We start from the raw sequence: 14,173 nt of genomic DNA on the forward strand, positions 1-14,173 counted from the left end.
TCAATGTTGATAAATTTATTATACAAAAAATAAAATAAAAATAGGAAACAATATAATTCAGGAAGTGTGTATTACGAGTAAATGAAAAAAATGTTTTTTTTTAAATTAAAATTACCATTTACCTAAGAGGAAACAATAAGAGTATAATTAAATTTGTCCCTAAATATTGAGTATTTTAAATCTTCATAATAAATAGAAAGTTACCTAATGATAACTTAGGTAATGTAAAAATATACAAAATATTATAAATACAATTTAGAAAAAAACTGTCTTTTATTTTCAAGTCATTTCTAAAATAATTATATTATGGTTATGTTACCATAACAATTTATTTTATGAGTTATCTTTAATGCAGTGAAAATATTTTTGAACAATATTCAGTTTTAATGTAAGTATTTCAAATTTATTTTTAAACAAACATCTATTTGATATCGGAAAATTGAACAAAAAACAATATTAAGACTGTGCCTTATTTGATTGTGGCTTGTTTGATTATGCTATACTCTGTTATTTAATCGATACTGCTGTGAAGGGATTAAATTATAATGTGATATCAAATAAAGAATTGGCTATTGGATTCATTTTACATCTAAAATATAGGAGGATTGCAGGAGTGCAAAACTGGTGGTACGACTGAGTGTAGAATATTTATTCCACCGTGAAGAATACATGTCCGCACCACTTCGCACCGAACCAAAAATTTTGTAAACTGAAAAGAAAACACATGAGTCAATATCCAATCCATATTAAATATTCGACATATCATTTAGAATTCAGATAAAAGTGGAACGCAAAACTTTTCAATGATCAGTTGCCTAAAAAAAATTAAATGTATCTATATGAGTGGCGAGGGGTGGAGGTAGGCTGTTAAGATTCGACATACATAGTGGATATTAAACTTTATCTGTCATACTTATTTGTTTACTTTAAACTAAGAATACAATTTGCAAACGGTGCTGGTTAGTTTTTAAAACTCAATTAAACCCTGCCTAAACCTTTTTAGTTGTATCCTTCATATTCAATTATAATTTAAGTATATGAAGTGTAGTTTGTAAACTAGAATAATCAAATGGGTTGGTTTGGAGGGTGGCGCAAACGGAGCCGCGCCAAGGGTGGTTGCCGCCCTCTATATTTGAAACTATAGGGGTTTGTTTAGTTTTATTCAACTACTATACTCTCTTGAAATCTTAAAAATAGCATAAACATTAATAATAATTTATATATAATATGTTATAAATGTATAAACTATAATCGTAAAAATTGTTCCGAATTTATATACTTACACCTATAATAGAACCCACCCCGTCCACACAGTTATTTGGGTATATCACGAGACAGAATAGGTGACAAGAGGTGTCTGTAGTTTTTTGAGCCTAGGGATGACTTAGGAGTAACTAGCAAGGCTTAGGTTTCCACGCTTTCAAGTGTTATTGTACTTACTAGTTCAGCAGTTTCAGTTTCTGATGAAACTACAACAACAGTGTGACCATTTTTTCCTGCAGACTTGATGTCTTTTTCAATTTGTGCGCCAAGAGAAACTAAACTCTTTTCTCCGAGGCTAACACTACTGTACGGAATATTCAAACTGCCATCTATATTGACCCTGTTAAACCTGAGAGGAAGAAATTAATCATATGTAAAAAAAACTGTACAACCTTTGTCAAATTGAAACATAAAGTTACCAATTTATTAAATCTTGCAGTAATTGAAATGTATTTGACATAATGGCTAAGTATGTAGTACATACACAGTATACTTTAAATACACACTTCCGATGGTTCTTTCGATGATTATTGAAGATAATAGAAAATTTCATTAAGACTAAGTAGGTTAGATTAGGCAATAAAACTCACTGTAGATTTGGGCGAATGTCTAGAATGCAAATATTTTTTTGCTCTATTAAGTATAAGAAATCATTACAGCTTATTCTTGGACACATCTCTTGCTGAAGAGTGTATGCATCGATTTCCACAGAATCCTGAAAAAAAACCATCAATGTTGTTTCATAATGACAAGTGGGAATAAAAAAAAACTGATAAAGGGGTAAATTAATTACAAACGGATCCGCTCGACATTCACCATTTCCAAACCTCCTATAAGATATGCTTTTGGGTGAAGATTTGTACATCAGTGTTGATTCCTGTAACAGAACAATAATTGTTTTTCATATTTATTCATGACACATATTAGTTATTTCTTGGGTTACAACCCCTCAACTTACAACATTTCCACATATGTGACCGAAAAATTGTGTCTAAATAAATTGTCATTGATTGATTTTTGCATAAATAAAAGTGGTTAAAAATATATATCCTCTTATAAGAAAGAAAAATATTGTATGTATTACCTTTACACATTTTTCTATGTCGACTTCTGGTAGATCAGAGAACAGAAGTATACATTCATTAAATTCGGATGCCAGTAACGTATCTCTCAATTGCTTGAGGATTGCCACACCCATGTAAAGAGGCAGTGATCCGTCTTCCACCAATAGAGCATCCCACAAATGGAGTATTTTGTGTAATGGAAAAACATCTGCAATTTAAAAATAATATTTTATATGCAGGCAGCCCTCGACTTTCAAACGTTCTATTTTCGCATAACTCACTATTTCGTACATTTTTTAAATTAAATTTTTTGTTGACAATGCAAAAACTGCGCCACTGTATACATGAATTAAAAAAATATAACATAAATTTGATATTTCATTCAGTTATTTATAATTCCTAAAAATTGAAATAAACTTAAAATACGGGAAGTATTGTGATAAAATAATAATAATTTGAATTGCCAATGCACTATAGATGGCAGTACAGTCGCGGAATATCGCCAGCTAGCGCTAAAAAAACCTTGCAGGTGTAGGGTATTTAAGTAATATTTTTTTTTATTTAAGTTGTGTTTCTTATTTCAACAGTCTTTCATTCATATTGGTAACACTTAAAATATTTTTTTTATTTTAATTAGAACAAATAAGACAGCATTAAGTAGTTCCACGACTCGCCACTGGGAATCTGAGCATTACCAATATTTATGTCCTTTTTTCTCTAAGACAGCTAAGAGGTGGGTCCCAAGATTGGAAATTTTTGTTAGATGGGTCGGAGCCCAGTCAACTTTGGGAACCACTGATGTAATATATTATAATACATATTATGTAAAATATAAAATTACAATTTTCGCTGGTAAGATATGCCCACCTCTAGCAAACTAGGGGTGGGCACATGGTATTGTTTTGAGATACCCGGGGTTCCAGCGGCTTGCTCAGGTGTCCATCGAACCCCGGATTCACAAAAAAAAATATATATTAAATTGAGGAGAAATTAAATGAAACCACGTCTGTCTCGTGCGTAACTTGGTATTATCTTATATTTTACATTTTCTTTACACGTTTATATATTTTGTTTTAACAATAAGTTTCGCAGGTCCGTACATGTTGGAAAAGGGACGCTTACTAACTTTTTTTTCTTTTTCAAACATCGCGTACCCACGCCGTCCAGCAAAAAGGACTCTCGTGATTGGCCAAATTTTATCGTGTGATGCTTTTGATTTGACGAATCACGAGGACCACCCCGGCGCAGGCGCGTGGAAATTTGAACGTTGCCGGCAAGCGGCAAAATTTATTATATATGAATACTTATATTTAGTCTTAAAATTATCTCTCTCATCCATCATCGTTTATACTTTTTTAAGTCAAATTAAATTTATCTTAATTACACCTCCGCCCAGTATATGATTTTCACACACCGGACGAAGGCCTTTACTTATGAATACAAAAATTACGTAGTTGAGCAAGGAATCAGATTAGATGTTTTATGAAGCCGTTTCTAGAGGTCAGGGTTACGTTTCGACTTATGACCACTAAATGATTATTTTACACCGGGAGAAGCCCGCCTGTAACAGGGGTGTATCAGTTTGCTATTCTGCTTTTTGGATAGAATGTTAGTCACTAATTGTCTTATTTTTTGTCTTTATAATATTTTTTATTCTTATTGGTATCACTATTTTTTCATTTCGTTTTGTTTACACTGGTTCAAATGTCTCAAGAAAAAAAACATTGTCGGTTCAAGAGAAGCATTCTTGAAAAGGTGAAAGAAAGATGAAGTATATATAAAAAATGTAGAAAAATATTGTATATATAAAAACCAATCCATATGATTTAAAAAAAAATTATAATTTTTCAAAACCAATCAACATTTTCCCTCCATTTCTATTTTTTTTGTGAACCATTCAAAAACCTAAAATCGGGGTTTCACTGTATTTTTTCCTTTCATGCACAAAATTATGATATACCATACTTAGGATGTGGTTATATTGTTTCAATGTCATAATATAGATGTTATCTCTATACTTACGAGAAAACATTGTCAAAAACCATGGTATGGCAAACAGGTCCGGCACAAAATGTATCTGATGTAAATGGCTGGCCAACTTTGGTTCATGAAATGCAGTCAGCTGCCAAAACTTTGCCAAATATTCTTTGATTACAGCACTGTTATCTTTCAAAAAGAATTTATTAAGATATCTCGGTACAAAGGCTGAGAGGCAAGCAAACGCTCGAGCTGTAAGGAAGGTATTACATATAAATGGTTTGATAGAATATAATAAACATTTTATTATATTATATTTTGTATATTTCGGTTACCTTCATTGTTAAAATTGAGAAATAAAAATGGTGCCGATAGGGAATCTAATCCTTGCCAGTAAACATACTGAGGATTGCTAAGAAGCCATGCTTTAAGAATTCTTCTTAATCCGCTGTGTCCTGCTCTTCCACAAAGCAGCCAGCAATACTGATGGCATCGGGGAATGTCAACTTCAATCTGTCAAAAAAATAAAATTATTTTACTATTACGGTGTCCTACTAAATCAATGTTTATTACATAAACTATTTTTTTATTTAACAAATAAATTATGCATGTTCAATAAAGAATATGACGTTGCGGCTGTCATCCGATTCCTGTAACCCAGATCTCAATTATAATAGTATTTATTAAATATTCATTTTTAACGTACAATCAGTCAGTACCTATATATAATATGATTTTGTAATGTTATGAGATAGCGGATCTGCAATTTCATAGCATTACGAATTAATATTATTTCATAATAATTTAAACATATTATTTCATAGTGTGCCGGTCAATAAATAGCGGGTCAGAATCGATTGAACATCTCACTCGATTACAAGTTTCCGTTAAAGACACATCGCACCGAATTACCGCTATATTAATTATATTGCATCGATTGTACCCTTGTAGTTATTTGAAACAGTAAATAAATTCTAGCCTCCTCCATCATCACAAAGAACTACTACCGTCTTTCATCTGCAATACCTATCCTCTGCTGAACCAGAATACTACAACGTTCTAAAATCTTCTGAATTATTCGTTGAATAAAAAAATTAAATTATTATCTAATGTAAGTATGTTGAAACTAAAATTTGGAGAGATCATGACGCTGTCTATGAATATAGGTAAGTATGTATTTATTAGTGTTACCTTGATTCTAACCAAAAAAGCCAGTCGCCAATATTAATGGAATTTGAGAAGCATTTTGGTTTCATGACTATTAGTTAATTTCATCATAATTAATAAGTGCAGGTGGCTCCTAATTGGTAAAGCATATTGGCCGGAATCCGATGGATGCGGGTTCGAGTCCCGCCTGGTACCATATTTTTTCAAATTTTTTTCTAATATGTATCTGGGGTGTTTCTAAACTTTGTTTCAAAACTATTCACATATTATATACCTGTCTGTCAGTGGCAGTAGTTGTTTCCTTATCTATCCTCATATATTGTTCTTCAATGTCACCTTTGATACCCAAGAGTGCTGCCCAAACTTCACCACGAACCAACGGAGGGATATCAATTGAAGCTTCTCTTCTTATTATCGGCTCCGTAAAGGGATACCCCTAAAAATTACTATACAAATTAAAAGATACAGACAAATCAATCTATTCCATTCACAATATTTGTTATTGTTTATGGATGGTTTATTATATAAATACATAGTTTACAATGCATTGAAATTAATGTGAATATCCTCTTAAAACAGTAGTAAAGTCATTATCATTATCAGCAGGAGTCGATTCACTGCTGGATGAAGGCCTACCCCACCTACATCCAACCTTCTCAGTCTCTAGTTCTTCAATGCCACTGAGGTTTAGGAGTTCGTCAATCCAGCCGATTTTAAGACATCCCTGTGGTCGTCTAGTGCCCCTTAGGTACCACTTTTTTTATATGAGTTGCCCAGCGATTGTCCATTAAGGGTTTATGTTTTTTAGACGACATTGTTGTGTTTGGGAAAGACCCATAAGACTTCCAGGATAGGATGCAATAGATTGCAATTGAATGCCGCAAAGAAGTTATAAAAATAAATATCTCGAAGACAAAGATAAATGACAAACCACTTTGGTGATTCAAAAGCAATCCTCATAAACGTCACTCAAATAGAGCGGGTCAACAACTATGTCTATGTCGGACAACATATCGTGACCCGAGAACTACAAGGTTCTAAGTGGACAGCTGCAGCAAAAAAGATATTGGCAGTTTTGAATGCTTATATTTTGAAAATCGTAAATGTTTCAACGTTTTTGATTGAATGGTACTGTTATGCTATAAATATCAAAAAACTATGTTAAAACTAGTTTTTAACTACAAATTAGTATCAGTAGTAGTATATAGTAGTATAGTATAGTAGTAATCAGTAATTTCCACAATAACCATCAGGGGGGTATACTCTTATAATAATAAAACACGCACGGTCTACATTGTGATATCCGAGGCGTTAACACGCCACATATCGGACTGGCTGTTAAGCGCCGTTTTTCATTTATATTGGTTCAGTGGTCATTGTTATACTGAGTCTACTCTTTTTCATTTTTCGGGAGGACTAGATAAGGGAAGTAATTTGAGAGCGGTGCGGGGGGGGGGTTACTTGAGAAATTTTTGAAACTTTGAAGGGTAAACTCGGCCGAAACACTCAAGGTTGAATGTATTTTCTAAGAAAGGCGGTCAGGTACATAACCCTGTGTGAGGGAACGCTGTCAATGCGTTTTCGTTTGCGAAATATTTATATAGTGATATCTCTCAGGGGTTGCAAACTTGCAGGGCATATAGTGATTTTACGGGACGGTAGTCATTGTTTTATGTAAGGTTTCTGATATGGGATTGGGGACGTCTCTTCGCAAGGGATTGTATTTGGTATCATCATGTACAATTGTATAACTCAAATTTGTATGCAAGTACTGGTGATTCAAGCCATAGACTTTCACTTTGTATGATAAAATAAACAAAATTATTTGAAAGTTATCTAGTATGATGATTTTTATCGGAGAAAATATATGGAAATAGTTGGGAAAATGGGAAATTCACAGAGATTTGAGTATATTATAATGTTTTTGTAGTTTTTGATTAATACTATTTTTAAATGAAAATGAAGTTGAGAATATAATTTAAAAATAAAAAACATAATGGTAAAAAATAATATCCAAGTGGTCATCGGTTGTTTTTAGAATAAAATGATATTTTTCATTTTGACAGTTGTAGTTTTTGTAAAGTAAAACAAATTCACAAGAATTGAATTTATATGGGTTGAGGCAATTTTTTTTGTTTGTAATATTTTTCTCATGTACAGACTTTCCTCGTCTTGAAGTGTAGACTTTAATGGTATTTTAATTTCTGTAAATTCCGTGACCAATTCTCGGGATGAGCAATATGTTTCAACAAGCCCAATGTTGATGGTTCAATTTCAACCAGCCTGTTGTTTTCATCTACATCAGATATATATTTATTGAAAGATTACCATTACTCATTGTGGTATACCAGTTGCGAAACGTCAAAGCACATGGAGCCTTGTAGAACGACAGATCTTTCTAGATAACGATAGAACTCTGTTGTACCACAGATATTTTGTGAAGTGCATATAGAACCAGGTAGTATTGGGTTTTAATGAAAAATTATAACAAATATTGACTTCATATTAATATAGCATCTAGTTGTAGATAATGTTACTTGGAAGACTGCCTCATTGTTACTTTAGTTTTGCCAAAAAACGACACTTAGAACCTTGTAGTAAAAGTCGTGAAATGTTGAGATTATTCGCAAAATCAATCTGGCATGAAGCCTATTTGGGTGCCTGAATATATCTTCAAAACTGACCTCCCTCTTTGCTCATGTATGCGTTTGAAAACTATTTTACTGGTTTTTAGGAGCAATGACAGATTTAGGAGCGATGACCATGAGTCTTTACATGTAATGCCTCACAATAAATAATACTTAATTTCAACTATTGACATGACATTATTCGGATCAAATGCAGTTGAGTAAATTTAATTTCATTACGTACCCTTAATAATCTTTCGAATAAAATCAGTCTATGGAATTGATATTCCGTATCTCTTTCTCGTATAATTCTGGGTAGATATGAAGTTTCACTTCTTTTAGCTACAACTTTGTCCACCAATGGTAAGTATTCTATATAATGAACATGGCCCAGCCTCGTGACGAGGAGATCCATACCAGATATTGCCACTCTATGGTCCATTAGAGCCGAATCTCTTCCACCTAATGAGCAACCGTCGAGTAGTACAGCACTGAAAACATGATATTTTTATTATTGGGGTCTACCAAAAAGTGTAGAATGATTCATAGTAAAATCTATTCAAATAAATGGACTGTAAAAAAAATCTAACAAGTGGTGCAGGATAAGGACGCCATCAGGCCAGTAATGTTGACCTGATGAATAATTTATGCATAATATTCCCATTACTTACATTGGCATGGAAAGAATTGGAGGACTATTCTTGATCAAGCCTTGTTTCTTCAATTCCCCCTGGATATCACCTCCAGCTAATTGCCACCAATAATACAACAGAGGTAAACGACAGCCGAATAGGCCCACTGTTTTCTTTCGGCAAGAAATGACACTCGTGTTCTCAAAAAGTTTATGTTCCCTCAATTCCTTCATTGTGAGTCTAGTACGTGGCGAAATATTCAAACATGATTCTAAAAGATTCTTCAGTTCATCTGGGAATTCCTAAAAATAACATTAGAAAAGTATTTGAAATCTGTACACATTAAAACCCTTTGTTTATGTTTGTGAAATTACATACCTACCGACTACTATAAACGAAGCTGAATTATTCAGCATGTATACAAAACTAAAATTTTATATTTCATATAAATTTCCAATGATGAAGAATACCAATAATTATTTATATTGTAAGATTCGGAAAACCACTTGAATTTGTGTTCAATTATATATGTGGATAAGTTACTCGTATATTATCATTTAGTAAGCATAATCGGAATATTATGGTATCTTTATAAAATATGTTATTTAGAGAGAGTAAGAAATAACCTGATAGGCATCAAAAGAATCATGTTCTCGTGCAATTCTTTGAGCTGGATTAGGAGTCTGCAGTAATGTCATAATTCTTCTTAAAACGGTTCCAGGTTTGAGTCCTGCCCACAAAGGGCCAAGAAATAACTCCAGTAGTATGATTCCGAGATTCCAAATGTCACTCATTGGACCCCCTCCACCGAGTAACACTTCAGGACTTTGGTATCTTGGTTGACTATAGTTGTTATAATGAAAAAATATTTTAGTAGGTACTTTTATACAATATATTAGAAATTAGAGCTTCCTTTCATGTTTGCGAGGGATCCATGTCTAAAGTGGCGTTCCAGCTTAAATAATTTTAATTGTTTCATCCGATTTCTGTTTACTATATTGTATTAATTGGAAGTCTGTAATGATTTTGCATTGACAATATTTCAGTAAACTATAGAAGCAGTGTAATTATTTTTCAATAATTTATTGTTAATTCTGTTAAATTAACATGAATTATTATAAATTAATCAATTCGAAAATGCATGCAAGGTTCAACAAAGTGAGCCGATTATAAACACTCAATTATATGTCTGGTATACTCTTGATTATCCAGAATGATGTAGGAAGAACATGAATACATGAAAATTACTCAATTTAATTTGTTTTAAAATACCATACATTAAACTCCCAATTATACGTGCATGAATTTAATTTTAAAAAAAATCGCTCGCTTTCGTAAACAAGAATCTTGGTTAGAAAAATTCGAACTGATATTAGAAAGGTTCCTGCAAATAAACCAAAATCACAGATTTTCAATAAATAATGGGTATTAAACATGTTAAGCCTTTACTGCATAGTGTCGCATATTTGCGACATTTCAAACTATTTGGATATAGCCAATGCCATCTGTGTAAATTATCAAATAATATCCTTTTTCGATGCCTAGAAAACTGTTTTACCATAAACATCCTACTTTAACAATTTTGTTTGGGCATTTCAAGAAATAAAGCATTTCTGCATTATAGTCCCTGCATTTCTGCTTTGACAGTTGACGAATTCGTATGCACGCGACAATCCGCATTTGTAAATAAATAAAAAAAAATGTACAGAAGATTGAAATTGGTTGAATAAAAATATCTACACATCAAATAAGGTGTGTGCATTAGTTTTTTATAATTGTTATCATTTGGTTTTGTATTTTGTCATACTGAAATGTAAGATTTCCTAATGTCGTAAATCTGCGACACCACGCAGTAACATACAAAATTTAATGGAATTTTCGAAAAAAAAAAAAAGAAAATTATTATTTTTCCTTCATTCACAAGGCATTTTGACACCAAGAAAAAATGAAAATTTTCAAAAAAAAAAATTATGCAGTAAAGGGTTAAATATATTTGTCTGCTTTAGAAAAATATAATAATTATGTAGTAGTATTTTAAAAAGAAAAAACCATAGTTTGGATTATTCGTGTTTTTTGTTTATCCGTGCCGCCTCTCCCCACCATTAGTTTGGATAATCGGGAATCTACTGTACTTACATATTCGTAATTCAGACTATTATTTAACACGTTAAAAATGTATTATTTAAAATCTGTGAGTTTTGTTTATTTTTGAGTATTTATTATGTAATATCAAATACGAGACCTTTTCATTACATGCATGAATAATCTACAAACCGGATAATCAACTTTATTGTAACATAATAATACATAATAGTACATTGAAATATTTTACCCGATTGGAAATGAAACATCCTTTCCTTTGCCTGTCATAAAGTAAAGCCCGTAGTTGAAAAGTTTAACATTATGTAAACTATCTATGAGAATATTGTCAGGACATAAATTTCTGTGAGTAATTCCTTCTTCGTGTAAATGATGAAGAGCATCCACTATCTGTTTGGCAATATAAATTTTCTCAGTTGTATTGAAAGATAGACTGGTCTCAGATATAGGTCTGCCAGTATACTCAGACACAACAACAATACGCTCTGAAAATAAGAAAGAGATGGCTATTTTGTAATTATAATAATTATATAATGAATTTACGGATTATGCATTGGACGAAGCATTTAAAGACGGTTATATGTAGACAAATAATGTTAAACGGTAATTATGCCGCAGATGACCGCATTACCTTTTATAGCTTTCTTTTTAGACCAAACCCAACCTAAACAATTCTAACCCAACCTAATCTAACCTAACCAATGACATATTAAATGGACAACTCACTTCATACCCGGCGCGCACGAGAAATTGTACATGAAAGTCATTCACAGATGTATAGGTAGATGTCACGTGACCATATGACGTATCCGTTTCCATTATGCGATACAAGCTTCGAGAATTTATAGTAATATAACCTTTATTGTAATGGCGTATTAGTGTCATGACTCATTGCGTTAGAAACAGATTCTCGGTTACTTACGACTTCTCGGAGATAAGACGCAAGTGAGCTCAGCGAATCACAGGCGACTGACTGTCCAATGGTTCCTGTCATTCAATTGCATTGAATAAACATTCATCAATATCTTAAAATGGCATTTTATAAATAATAAATAATACTAACACATGAAAAGTGATATCCCATCTTTCTTGGAGTGTTTAGTAGATTTTTTTACAATTTTTAACTAGGCACATTGGCATTTTGTAACACAATACTAACGGTGGAGTCGAAACCTGAAAGTCAGAAATTTTGTATGGGCAGACCCAGCGGTGTCGCCAGACCGCTTACAAGTAGAATGTTCATTTGAGCGTAGGATACCGATATTAAAATATGAATTTCGCCATCCGGCAGACCCGACACAAAGTGAGTGTCATTTTATTTTCTAGATGCTTCGTCCATATTAATGTCATTGAACCTAACCTTAGTGTGTGATAATGATGCATCGAAATGTATGAAATATCAAACTTTAAATTAACAATTATTGGGTCGAAAAGCATCTCCGCCGACAGAAAAGGGTATTTAATATAATTGTCTACATGGGATAAACTGTTTCCTTCAACAAAAAATGATAAATGGTCATGCAGTCATCTGCGGCACTATAACCAAATTTTGATTGTATTATATTATACACACCCACTGTGGCCTAGATGTTAGAATGGCTGTCTCTGAAGCTATTGTTTGCAGAATTTCGATCCCGCAACTGGCAAAATTGAATGTTGATTTTCATTCATTTTATACATTGTATAATTTTGTGTGAAATAAAGTAATTTTGATAACGGTTTTGGCCCATTTGAAGTATTTCTTTGTGGATACAGAGTACCTACCGCATATTTACTAGAAAATTACCTACTTACCATGTTTTCCCCGAATTACGTCAAGATATCGGCATAGATTGGGATGTTCAATCGTTTTTAATCTTTGAGCTCTTCCTAAAATTGTAATGGAATTTGGAGTTAACGGAAGTCCATTACTTCCACAAGTTTCACCTGGATAGATTCTTGCAAAGAATGTGCAAGCACCGAATTTGGGAACATCATTATCAACAATAGCCGGCATTATTGATGTTATAAATAATATAATATTATTTCAGCACAGACTTTCGTTTTAATTATAAAATTGCTTATGGTGTCATTATATATTTGTGTTAAACGTCACGAATACAACATATTGTATTTAATTCGTGATAATCAAAAAGTTAACTCCCACATTTCTGTCAAACTGACACTTGACAGTAGTTTCTACCATAGACACCGCGAGAACGAACCTAGGTTTTCACGTATGTATATTATTATCTATGCCAGTGCTGCCATCTTTTCAAAGTAGATTATAGTACAGAACCTCCAAAATTATAGTATTTGGGGAAAAAATATAGTACGCGTTGTCATCTGATATTCTGATGACAACGCGTACTATATTTTTTGTATATCTGTTGAAAATGTATAGATTTTTTGTTTCTCAGAAAAAAAATTCGGAGAATTTGAGAAACTCCGTGACCCCTTTTTATTTAGGTACCTACCTCTTCCGACCAAAAATGCTTACTGAAGAATTCAAGAAAATTCATTTGTAACTTGTTTTTAACCAGTCAAGGGATTTTTTTACGTTTTACTAGCAATTTTTTTTCAAGTTTTCCAAATCTTCTTATATTGCGAAATTATAGTACTTTTCACCAATTTGTCGGATGGAAATATCGAAATTTTAGTATTTTTTAAATATTTTTTTCCGATATTAAAAATTATAGTATTTTGAGCGTACTATACCTGTTTTATATCGTACATCAGCGATTTCCAAACTGGGAGACGCGCCTCCCTGAGGAGGCGCGAAGTGTTTTACACAAATGTAGCCACGTCATGTTTGCAGTTTGCAAATGCATAGTTTATAAAACGGCCGTTAGTTATAAACTACATAAAAAAACAGTCCTATAAAAGGTTGTTTGTAAACCTGTCTGAAGATAATATGGAGACTAATTTTATAATACCTCACTTCTATACTATTGTAAAGTGCGCTGGCTATCTCGTGAAAAAATGATATAAGTACAAGGGTTAAATCACAATATTGAAATTTGAGGCAAATTTGTTTACGAACGATAACTTTGTTGTTAAACTTGTCTATTTAGTTAAAATTTAAAAAAAAATAGTGAAGAAATCAATTCAAGGACCACTAATGCATTCACTCATTTAAAAAGACAAAGTGAATGCATACATAAAAAATTGGAGCTTTGGAAATCAAAATTATAAAAAAAAAATCGTCATGTTTCCACTTTCAAATGATTTAGCGTAATATAATTAATTTTTGTGAATCCCTGGTTCCACCAACACCCTGAGCTAGCAAAGGACCCGGGATATCTCAGTACCTATGGACATTATATAATGTTTTTATGATTAAGAAAAATCTAAATGATAAACA

General features: G+C 32.5%; 1 protein-coding gene across 1 annotated transcript; it reads right to left on the reverse strand.

Annotated features, from left to right (window-relative positions):
- Positions 1-13,022, reverse strand: LOC147064019 (TBC domain-containing protein kinase-like protein). Its single transcript, XM_085958576.1, has 13 exons — positions 12,625-13,022; positions 11,063-11,315; positions 9,357-9,573; positions 8,770-9,032; positions 8,343-8,589; positions 5,746-5,907; positions 4,640-4,817; positions 4,350-4,556; positions 2,348-2,535; positions 2,057-2,140; positions 1,854-1,978; positions 1,441-1,612; positions 1-709 (listed from the first exon to the last, which is right to left on the reverse strand). The coding sequence occupies exons 1-13, from the start codon at positions 12,824-12,826 to the stop codon at positions 590-592; spliced, it is 2,418 nt and encodes an 805-aa protein (XP_085814702.1). The 5' UTR covers positions 12,827-13,022; the 3' UTR covers positions 1-589.
- Between the last annotated feature and the right edge of the window lie 1,151 nt (positions 13,023-14,173).

Source organism: Rhyacophila brunnea, unplaced genomic scaffold (genome assembly GCF_057557595.1).
Source record: "Rhyacophila brunnea isolate RB1 unplaced genomic scaffold, BYU_Rbru_1.0 scaffold_8, whole genome shotgun sequence".
In the NCBI taxonomy this organism is placed as follows: domain Eukaryota; kingdom Metazoa; phylum Arthropoda; class Insecta; order Trichoptera; family Rhyacophilidae; genus Rhyacophila; species Rhyacophila brunnea.

Bases quoted from the DNA above. Each gene is read 5' to 3' on its own strand.
- LOC147064019 (XM_085958576.1), bottom strand. From the start codon at position 12,826: ATGCCGGCTATTGTTGATAATGATGTTCCCAAATTCGGTGCTTGCACA. The intron at 9,574-11,062 runs GTAAAATATTTC...TAACAACTATAG, and splicing joins GATGTTTCATTTCCAATCGG to TCAACCAAGATACCAAAGTC. The intron at 4,557-4,639 runs GTAACCGAAATA...CCTTCCTTACAG, and splicing joins TCTCAATTTTAACAATGAAG to CTCGAGCGTTTGCTTGCCTC.